The sequence below is a fragment of the Bactrocera dorsalis genome, chromosome 4, assembly GCF_023373825.1.
Source record: "Bactrocera dorsalis isolate Fly_Bdor chromosome 4, ASM2337382v1, whole genome shotgun sequence".
NCBI lineage: Eukaryota > Metazoa > Arthropoda > Insecta > Diptera > Tephritidae > Bactrocera > Bactrocera dorsalis.
The window spans coordinates 74,718,555-74,730,375 of NC_064306.1; the positions used below are offsets into that span (position 1 = coordinate 74,718,555).

Below are 11,821 nucleotides of genomic sequence, written 5' to 3' on the forward strand. Positions count from 1 at the left end.
CAGCCGCCCTTTTCGTCTTTCCACGCCTGAGAACCGCTTCATCATGTGCAGTATACTGGACTGACTGTCGATTGGACTCCAGTGGGAAATGATGGAGCTATGTTTCTATCACCGACGCAAAAATTCGGCTTTATTCCGATTAGAGAGCACTTAAACACTTCTCAGAATCTGATGTTCGTTGTTTTGGTTGTTTTTGTTGGAGGCACCTACTTTACTCATTTCGCCTGCTTTCAGCATAGCAAATATCTTTTCAACGGTGGATTTCTCTATCTATATCTCATTAACTAATAATTATAATCCAACTAATAGAAATCATATAGATGGTAGTAGTAGTAGTATTATCTATGTATCAGCCACAGTGAAGCGTGGACGGGTACTCTAGTTATTTATAAAAAAACGTTTTAATACTTTTTTCCTAAGAACTACTTTTTTTGAGATACAATGGTTTTATAATATGCACACGTTTCCACGTCACTTAAGAGTTAGTGTACTTGGCACGCTTTTAAAAACATTTTGTTATATCTTAGGCAAAAAGTGTTTGATAAATTTTAATAAATAATTTCATGATCTTCAAAACTTAAAGTTTCGCTGCAAATTGTGAAAAACTAAACCTCGAGTAATTTTTTACACATATCGGAACGATGAGGAGATTGAGTTTGTAATCTTGTTTTGAGCATATTCATCACGTTTTAACTTATTGTAAATTTATATAACAGTAAATATTTATATTGATCAGATTAATTTTTATAGTATTTTAATAAATATTGGGAAACAGTTCAAATCATATGTGCTAACTTTAAATATAGAAGATAAAGTCGGTAAATTTGTATGGGAGTTATATGCTATAGTGGTCAGATATCGGTGATTTCAAATAAGCATCTTCTTGGGGAGAAAAGGACATGTGTAAAATTTCAGATCAATACATCAAAAGGGACTAGTTTTCCATATACGGACGAACAAACGGATATTACTACTTCATATAAGTATGTATGTACATTCATATCGTCACCTAAAATGCAAAATAACGTAACAACATTTTCGGAAATTTGCAGGGGATGGATTGAAACACGTAATAAAAAGGAACATGAGTGAAACAAAATTTAAATATTGGTTAAAACTGCGTTACATCTTATAGCAGAACCTTAAAATGTTGGACATATGTATTTACATATATGTATGTAGTTTGAAGTAGTGGATCGTAATCAATGCAACACTCAATTTCGAATTTTTTGATCATACGTTATTTTGCATTTTAGGTGACGATGTATACTTATACATACATAATATGTACTACATTAGAGTGAACCTTTTGGTATTGCTAAACGTTTACACAGCCATATCAGTTTTGCGGGGATACTAAATTCAGACATAGCGGCACGAGCTGCCCTCGTTTTCGTGGTGTCAAAAGCAGCTTTGTAGAAATCGACGAAGATGTAGTATGTGTCGATTCTCTTTTATGGGTCTTTTCCAAGATTTGACGCATGGTAAACATCTTGATTGATTTTCCGGCTCTAAAGCCACACAATAAGAAGAAGAAGAAGAATTGCTATTCGAAAGAAGAAGGTCGGGTAATAGAACGTCCGCTCCATTTTTTACGAAAACGGCCATTTTTGAACATTGTGAAATCTTAGAATTGTGATTAACTCACGTGAGATTGACTTTGCTTTATGCAACGCAGTACAAGCTATTGGTAGAAAAATACAGTATAATCCGAATATAACGACCTCGCTTACAGCGTCCGACCGCTTTTAGCGACGTAAACGCAACTTAAAGTTTGGTTTTAGTACAAATTTTTGAAAAAAACATTGCTTAAAGCGACACCGTTTTTAGCGACATACCGGCTTTAGCGACGTAATTTCACGAAATTTTAAGATAAGTTTACTGGTTATAACGACGACGCATGCTTTTTTATTAAGAATGAATGTCGCCGATCAGTTGCGGAATCAATAACGGTAAAGTACGGTACAATGTTTTTATGTCTTTCGCTAGTACATAAGTAGCTATTTACTTATGTACATATGTATTTTGTAAATTTTTGTAGATCAATCTCGTCTTCAATGTATAAATGTCAGTTAGTTAGTTATTTTTTCGCGGTCAGACAATAAGAAGATGCGCCACAATGAGTGCTCTAAAGAGAAAATGTTTTTCTATTGAAGAAAAAGCTGCAATTATACATCGCTTAGAAGCTGGCGAATCAAATGCACTTCTTGCAAAAGAGTTCGGTGTTAGTCATTCCACAATATCTACAATCAAGAAAAATAAAAGCAAAATTGAATCTCTATTCAATGAAAATGTTCTTAAAATTAAACGTGTGAGAGTTTCGAGTCAAGATGATGTAGATAAAGCATTATTGCAGTGGTTTAAAGTGCAGCGTAATAAGGGTATACCTATAAATGGGCCTATACTACAAGAAAAAGCAAATGATTTTGCTAAGAAGCTTAACATTTCTGGATTCGAATGCTCAACAAGTTGGATCAGCCGATTCAAAGTAAGACACAATATTGTTGCAGGCAAAGTTGCTGGTGAATCTCTGTCAGTCCAAAAGAGTGATGTGAGCGACTGGTTAGCAAAAGTTTGGCCAAATTTGAAAGCCCAATTTAGCGATGATGAGATTTTTAACGCTGATGAAGCGGGATTATTTTATAAGTTGACACCAAATCAAACTTTAAAATTTAGAGGAGAAAAATGTTTAGGCGGAAAGCTGTCGAAAGAAAGACTAACTGTGCTAATTGCAGCAAACATGAGTGGTACAATAAAAAGAAAATTGCTTGTAATTGGAAAGCCAAAGCGTCCAAGATGTTTCAAAAACGTACGGTCGTTACCTGTCGATTATGTTAGTAATAGCAGAGCCTGGATGACATCTGATATTTTTACGAAATGGGTGCGTGATTGGGATCGTGAACTCGAGAAAACGAAAAAATAAATCCTACTTTTGGTTGATAATTGTCCAGCACACCATAAAATCGATGACTTGAGAAGCATTACTCTAGTTTTTCTACCACCGAATACTACATCCATATTGCAACCTATGGATCAAGGAGTAATTCGTGCGTTTAAATCATATTTTCGAAAATTCCTTGTTCTAAAACTAATCAACGACCACGATAACAATAAAAATAACAAGGTTGGGCAAGTGAAGATTACAATACTTGATGCCATTCTTATGATGTATGATGCTTGGAACAAGGTTTCTGAAATAACGATTTCCAACTGTTTCAAGCATGCTGGATTTTCTATCGCGAATATAGGCGTTACCAGCACCTCAATATCATCTGATTTTGATGATGAAGATGATGTTCCGCTCTCAGTTTGGGCAAGTGCTTTTGAAAGTAGCCTACCCATATCAACAGAACAAATCGAGGAATTTTCTAGTATTGACAATAATCTTGCAATATGTGGAGAACTAACCGATGAAGCAATTGTGCAAAATGTAATTGTCGACCAGAGTGATAGTGATGACAGCGCTGATGAAAATGACCAGATTTCTTCATCTCCAAGCGTATCTGAAGCTCTAAAATCTGCAGAAATTTTAAATCAATTTGTACATGCTAATTTCGTTGATGAATCTGCAAAAAATATGATGTCTATTCTTCATAATGCTGTACGCGATTCTTATTTTCACCATAACAAGAAAAAACAAAGTAAAATTACAGACTTTTTGAAGTAAATTTGTATAATTGTACGTATGTATATTACTATGTACGAGTACATATGTTGATAATATGTATGTATATATAATTTGAATTGGAATAAATTTTATTTTTACTGAAAACGGTTTTTTAATAGCAAAAAAAAATTATCCCAGCGTACTACAGTTAGTATGAAAACACTAGGGGAAGCGCAAAAGCAAAAAAAAAATCTCTAAATTCTTTTTGAACGTCGACCGGTTACAACGACGTATTTTCATCGGTCCCTTGAATGTCGTTATAACTGGATTCTACTGTAACTCATAAAAGTACAGCCCTGGACTCTGAAATTCGGGTTACACTGATTGTAAATACGAGGAATCATATTTAACGGTAAGCCGTAATTCAAAATTACTTAAAGAGATATAAATAAATAATCAAGTCGCATGTACAGGTCAACCTCCTACAACGCGGTGAATAGGTTCCGCGTTATAGGAGACTCTAACTCCATACAAAAATCAGAGTTTGGTTCCGAAGGAAAACAATTTTCAATAAAATATTGGAATTTGCATAGTAAAAATATGTGCTTAATATAATTTTGTGTATTTATTTGTTGAATCACAAGAACCTACATATTATGTAATTTAATAACATTCCATTTATTAAAAAAAAAAAACAAAACAAAATAAAATAAAATTTCAATTCTACGTAAAATATTCAAGTTAAATAATTTAATAAATTAATGCCAAAAAGGACGATAACTTTCTACTCCTTCTCATCACTTAGTATCATTTGTTTCGAACGTTTTGTTCGTACTAGTTCAAAATCTGCGCTTATTCCACTATTATATTAGGGCATCCTTTCGACGATTATTGGTTTGAAAAAATCGTGCATTGAAGTTTTTTTGCTCTTATTTCGCAAATCTTTAAAATTTCTTGATAGGGAGCTAAATTATTTTGAAGATTTCGTTTAAATATTTCAGCTCTGTCACAAAGGGTCGTTCTCCAAAATGTGTTCTTCCAACTGCTTTATCATATTTAAAACTTTCTCGAATATTCTAGTGAAAAGTTTTTATTTTCAACATCGGAAAGATCACCAGAGCTACCTCCAACTGTCATTCTTCATTTGTCATTGTCACCAAATCTGCTCCGTTTATTTCGTCGTCTGCAACTAATTCTTGAATATCAGCCATTGTTATTTTATCAAGTCCATCACCTTCTACTGCATGCGCCAATCTTACTCTGTTCCGATATTCATCTTCTATTGGTGTAGAAACAGTGCCCTGAACGTCTATTTTCGGTATTAGTGCTTTCAAGCAAGCTTATAGTGTTGAAAGACGAATTTCTTTAGTGACGCATCAACAATTTCAACGGAATCAAAGTATAGACAAAATGCGAAGAATTTTATTTACGCAAAAAAAAAAATTTAAAAAAATTTCATAAAAATCGCGTTGTAAGAGTAGCGTTGTAAGAAAATGTCCGCATTTTGGGAACCGCGTTGGAGCGAAAACGCGTTATAGGAAACCATGTTGCAGGAGGTTTACCTGTACTCAATTACGCAGTTTAGAGTATGCTTAGAGATAGAGCTAATACATAGCAGATTTAATGCCTAAAATAGCAACATACATACATAGTTCGTATACGTTCATATGTGTATTATGCTCATATTTTGGAATATGGTACTTTCCATAATATTATAGCGTCTTCATTTCACCTCGAGTATATGCATATAGTATAGTACGCATTTACATAAATATATTTTGGTGAATTTCATTAATAAGAGTGAGAACACTGTTAGTCTTCAATATATTACAACTAACAAATAAGAAATCATTAGAAGTATATGTAGGTATGTACATATGTATAGTATATAATATATAAGTACCTGTGAATATCGGTTTTTCTTAATATGTTAAAGAACGATATAATTAAACGATAACACATGCTATATATTTGTTTAAATACATATGCATATGTACATATGTACATGAACTTGTGGATTGCCATCAGTAGAAAACATTCGCATTGGATTTAAGGCGGAGAGTGTAAAACATGGCGGTGTTATTTGGTGTGAGTGAATAAGCAAGTAGGTTTGAGTAGCACGTATAGCGAACGTAAAAGAGAACAATATATATGCATCATTAAACATCCACCGCAATATCAAGTTTCCCTTGGCGAAGTCAGACGCGGTTGAATACGATACTCTTGGTAGCTGAAATTCTTGCAGGTGCGGTTAGTCTTGTTTTGACGGTGGCAAAGAAAGTTAAAACTCCGTGAATATCCGTTGAAATCGGTTTATATGAAAAAAAAACGTGATAATTAATTGTGTAATTAATAATAGTTAATGTGAAAATTTATTTACATACCGCAACGATTGAGTGATATTTTTGTTTTAAATTAATCCAAATACAACTCTTAAAAAATACAGTGCTGTAACAAAATTTTTACACCTTACGTGTTTGCAAATAGTGTGGTCATGAAAGATTCAATGACATTTATAACTTCACCTTCAACCACTAGTGAACAAAAGCAAAAAATGTCGAATCTGAAACCGAATCGGTCACGTTTTATGATCAACGATATTCTAGCTGGAAGTGCCGCCGCCGCCGCCGCAGTAGAGGCAGCTAACGCAGCTGGCGTGGCAGCGGCCGCTGTATTTTACAAGCATCAACATCATCAACAGCAACAGCAAAATATAAATAATAACAATCACAGTGGGAACAACAGCTCCCAAACTCCGTTTATTCAATGCTCACAACCACCATTTGAATCCTCAACATCTCTACAACAGTCTGATCCACCGCCAATCCCATTAACCCTGCACCATCACTCTACTCATCTTCAACCGTCGCAAATGCATCATTCTAGGGGTCCACCACATACGCTAATTCCTCAACATACTCAAACACCCGTTAGCGCAGTTGCAGCCGTTGCACAAAAAATTCATTTTCCCGTCGGCGCAACACAAATCGGTTCAAATGGTATAAATGTAGTGCAATATGCGGCTGCAATGCAGCAACACTATGCGAATGCAACTTCAGTCGTTCGCGACTTTGATAACAATAGTGATTACCAGGACAACGAAGATTGTGACAGTGAAGTTGGGAGCGGTGGCCACTTGGACGATACCAGTGTTTGTAGTAATGGTGAGGTGAGATTCAATTTATATTGGGTGGGGAGACGGAAAAATTTTTGGGTAGTTGGTCATAGCTCATATGTATATATGTACATATAAAGCACAGGACTAATTGGATAATCAGGACTACGCTGAATAAGTGCAAAGGCAACATAGAAATTATATACCCATAAAATCCCAAATATTATTATATTATTTTCAATTAATAATTACAATAATAGAGATTGATATACGAATTTAACAGAGCAGATTCGATATATGTACATATTAGTATTCCCTTAAAATCGGATCATCTTCAAATATAGTTCTCAAACCAATTAGAACAATTTGTTTCTATCTCTTTTAACAGTCCCATCTACCATTTTCTTCTCAAATTGAGCTGAATTATTGCTATTTTTTAATTTATTTAAATTTTGTTTATTTACTAATAGTTTGGATTTACGTTTGAACCTAGCCATTTCATATATGGTTTTACTTTTACTTAATTTTAACTAACGGTTAATCTTAGTTAATAAAATATTTGCTTTTTACTTCTTTAGTAGAAAATTATTTTAATAAATGTGACCAATAATAAATTGTAATCCTAACACATTGTCGCTATTACTAACTCTAAATATGTAAACATTATTTTTAAATTATGGAGGTGCGAAATATTGCTTAATTTTTTGAAGACATTTTTAAAACGAAATGAAATATTAATACACAATTCTGGAAGAAGTAGTTGATATTTGATATTGCATATGCAATTTGTGTATTTTATATGAGAATCAAAGATTAAAGTCACCAATTTTTAGCACCAAATTACTCATTTTAAGCAAAATATGCTGACCTAATTTTACTGTGATGCCTAAAAGCCAAACAGAATTAGAATTTATATTTAAAATGTAAAAGCTAGAGGAAGACTGGTGTCTGATAAGCAGCGACATATCCCCTCTTTATTTAATTTAGATATTACAGAATTATATACATGTATATCATACATTAGCATAGCAATGTAGTAGCTTGCTTATTATCCGAAATACTTAGGTGTTGGGATCTTCATATAAATATTGCATACCAAATGTACCAACTGATCTCGCCAATGTGGCCGATATGTTATTGGAAGAGGATTCAAAGTTATTTGCTACATTTTATGTTTTGTCAGTTTTCGAACTTTGCGAAATGGATATTGTTTCACTGCAGTTAAGTTGTTAAGAGCATTTAAACAATTGAATGTACAAAAAAATCAGAAAGCACAATAAAAGAATTTAAAGTAAAAATTAACCAGATGTTTTAGCAATCAATATGGCTTTATTTTTATATAAATCGTGTGATCATTGTGTACTGTGTAAAAAAGAATATAATTTTATTGCTTCATATCCATATATGTAGTATTAAAAAAATTTACAAAATAACATCTTTTTGATTACAGGTGCTAAAGATGAAGACGGAAATAGCATTAAAAGTGGGTCCACCAATGACACACACGGCTTAAGTAAAAAACAACGTAAAGCGCGCACTGCCTTTACAGATCATCAATTGCAAACTCTCGAAAAATCGTTTGAAAGACAAAAGTATTTAAGCGTTCAAGAAAGACAAGAGCTTGCCCATAAGCTTGACCTAAGCGACTGCCAAGTTAAAACCTGGTACCAAAATCGTCGGTTAGTTGGCTTTTGACTTTATTTACATAATACGGCAAAGATATATGTATGATAAAAATTTTACTTTACTCATAAGGCGTAAATATGTAGGTATAAAAATCGGCTTCTGCGTATATAAACCTGGATTATGGGTTTTGAGTATGGATTTCGTGAAGTTTTTTTAGCATTGTCTATTATGAAAACATTATATTCGGCATTTTAAAAATTAATATTTGTTAGAATTTTTTTATTATTACCTGAACGCCGAAAATAAGAACAGGATTATGCCGACGCTGAATGAAAACTTTTCTCTTCCTGGCGGATTAACTAGTATGTTTATTTTGTTTGGCAATAGTAAATACATATTGTACAAATTGTGGAAAATGTAACTAGAAATACTTATGACAAACATTTATTTAGTCGTCTTCAAAGTAATTCCCCTCAGATCTTTTTTCATCAGCACTTTTTGGGGCTATCAGCTCCTTCTGCGAATTTTTACACGCAGCGGCAATTTGGGGAACAAGAAAAAATCACACCGAGCCAAATCTGGAGAGTACAGTGGTTGATCGGTGGTATTCATTGCTAGATGCAATATGCATTATCGTTGTGTACAATCCATGAATTGTTCTTCGACAATTCCGGTAATTTTCAACGGATGTTCTCTTGCAAACGCCTCAATACTACCAAATAGAACTTCTTATTGACCGTCTGTCCCTCCGGAACAAATTCATGGTGCATGAAGCCCCGAACATCTAAAAAAAATGAGCATCACCTTGATTTTTGAGCGGCTTTGGCGTGGTTTTTTGGTTTCGGATGGTTTTTTTCCTTCCATTCCGATGATTGTTAACTTGTTTGCATGTCAAACTCATAAACACATGTCTCATCAGCAGTTATAATCCTCTCTAAGAACGCGTTTCATACCCAAAATATTTACCAATGTCTTTTCAACGGACTCGCGAGAGATGTCGAGCTCTCTCTAACACTTAATATTTTCAGCAGTTGAAGAGGCAGAAGGCCCGAACGAGGCATGTCTGCAACGATCTCTAGACCGTCTTGGAAGGCTTTGTATTACTTGTGGGCTTGTGTTTTTGATAAAACCGTATTTTGAATCACGGCAAGCCCTTTCCGGCATTCGCAATGATTCCGTACACGAAATTTGGTTAGAAATACAAAATTTGAGACAAATTCTTTGTCCGATATTTTTATGTATTTACAAAAAAAAAAATTAAATGTCTTTTACCTGGGGATTTTAAATTACAATTTCAGGGTACTATTTTGTCACAATTTAGGAAGACCGAATATAGTTTGTGCGCCGTCCCGTCTGTTGTTCGGGAATATTCTTTTATATTTGTGAAAAACCAAAATTTTATTACAATTTTAAACAGAAATTTTAAAAGCTAACGTTTTATGCATTGTTGTACACGTTTAAACGTAACGCGTATTGAACATAATTACTTATATATGTATGTACCTTTATATTTGTATGAATGCAGGTACACGTATGTATAATTATTTGATATGTAAATGATATGATAAAGGATTTTTAATACACTACTATAACTGTACCAAATATATAAGAATAATATTATTAAAATTCATAGATTATTTGGATTCATATTTGTGAGCTTTGTGATGTAAAACGCTTATACTTTTCTGATTTTTAATAAGTACTGAAAAATGATTTCTGCTTTTTCGTTCAGAACCAAATGGAAACGGCAAACTGCAGTGGGATTGGAGTTATTAGCGGAGGCAGGGAACTTTGCAGCATTTCAACGACTTTATGGAGGAACACCCTATTTGGGAGCATGGCCTTACCCTGGCTCACAGTCACCACATGCTGGCCCGGCTCCTTCGAGCATTGATTTATATTATCGCCAAGCAGCGGCAGCTGCCGCAATGCAAAAGCCGCTTCCTTATAATTTGTACGCAGGAGTTCATAATGTAGGACCGCTTGCAAGCTTACCAGTTTCTGCCACCTCACCTTTCTCCCACCTATCAGCTTCCAATTCGCTTACTTCTCTAAGTAGCTACTACCAAAGTGCCTCTGTGGCAGCAGTAGCCGCGGCAGCTGGAACAACATCTAACACTAATTCAATTGCTGTTGTCAAGCCGCTCTCTTCACCTCCATTACCAGCTATAGCACCAACAGTAGCACCGGCAACTCAAATAAATACAACAACAGATCAGCGGTACTCACCATGCTCACCTACTCCACAGTCGCCTACAAGGCACATTGTACTATCGCGTTCTCCCAGTCCAACTCTTAATCCAGGAAGCCCTCCAGGCAGATCACGTGAAAGCTCGCAGCTCCAGTCTGATGATGATGATCAAATTCAGGTTTGAGTTTGAAGTCAGCATCAAAAAGACATTGGCCAAACGTACGTGCGCATTCAAAATATGACGTACGTATGTACGTAATATTTTTTTTAAAGTATGCATATGTATTACCATTAGGTTATTAGAATTAATTTAGGTTGATCTCTACAATTAAAGATTGTATGTCATGATACCTATGTATTTGCTTATATCATAATATATACATAGCTGCTTATAATAGTTGTGATTGGGGGGTCGGTTCTTATGTGCCGAAATATTGTACTTTTAATAAAACTTTTACAGATCATTCTTAGCGCTTAATTTATGGGAAGTGTGAGAACTGTAACAAAGGTTATGTATTATATACGTATTAAGCAAATATCCATTGTTTATTTAATATGCATAGTGCGATCAATATATTAATTAAGTCTTACATATATAAGATATACAAATGTAAATTTTTAATGTTGATAAAATATATGTATGCAATTCGATTAAGTGTTGTGTGAATTTTTAAACGTACCTATTGCATTGATTAATAAATGATATATAATTAAAATGGAAACTATCATTCTTAAATAGAAAGAGCTGTATAGGCAGTATCATTTCAACAGTTGTAGAGTGGTATGGCTTTGTAAGGTATTTGGAATGAAAGGTAAGCTTGACTAATCAATAATCAGAAAGATGTGTTATTTAATAATGTTAAAATTCTATAGTATTTGTAGTTAACTTCTGTTATCACAATAAGAAATATTAGATCAATTTAATAAAAAAAATTAAGTTTAATAAAGAAATAATAATTAATCAAACGGACATATAAGTGGGGAGGTTTGTCAATAACTTAAGCAGAAAATTTATTGTTTTGGCCTTCTTTCATACAAAATCAAATATTAGTGACATGTTAATGAAACAAAGTGAGCTAGCTATGAGCTAATACGATCCAAGAATTGGCGCCATTAGAGAATATCGCTAAAATTTTATCTAATAAATAATATTTAACTTATACTCAACATTTTTATAACATAATTTCTCGGACACCCGGATGCATTTCGCACATTTTTAATTCATACAAATTGGTAGAGTACTAACGTATACATATGCACATCTACATGATGTTCATCTGCA

At 33.8% G+C, this 11,821-nt stretch overlaps 2 protein-coding genes across 2 annotated transcripts; both read left to right on the forward strand.

The window, feature by feature from the left end:
• Positions 1-2,119: 2,119 nt before the first annotated feature.
• On the forward strand, positions 2,120-3,667 carry LOC125778419 (tigger transposable element-derived protein 4-like). The gene is made up of 2 exons (XM_049455780.1): positions 2,120-2,897; positions 2,952-3,667. Exons 1-2 carry the CDS (start codon positions 2,120-2,122, stop codon positions 3,665-3,667), a joined length of 1,494 nt encoding a protein of 497 aa, XP_049311737.1.
• Positions 3,668-5,829: 2,162 nt separating this feature from the next.
• LOC105228339 (homeobox protein B-H1) lies at positions 5,830-11,255 on the forward strand. Its single transcript, XM_011208142.4, has 3 exons — positions 5,830-6,771; positions 8,173-8,401; positions 10,081-11,255. Exons 1-3 carry the CDS (start codon positions 6,102-6,104, stop codon positions 10,721-10,723), a joined length of 1,542 nt encoding a protein of 513 aa, XP_011206444.2. The 5' UTR covers positions 5,830-6,101; the 3' UTR covers positions 10,724-11,255.
• Positions 11,256-11,821: the final 566 nt, after the last annotated feature.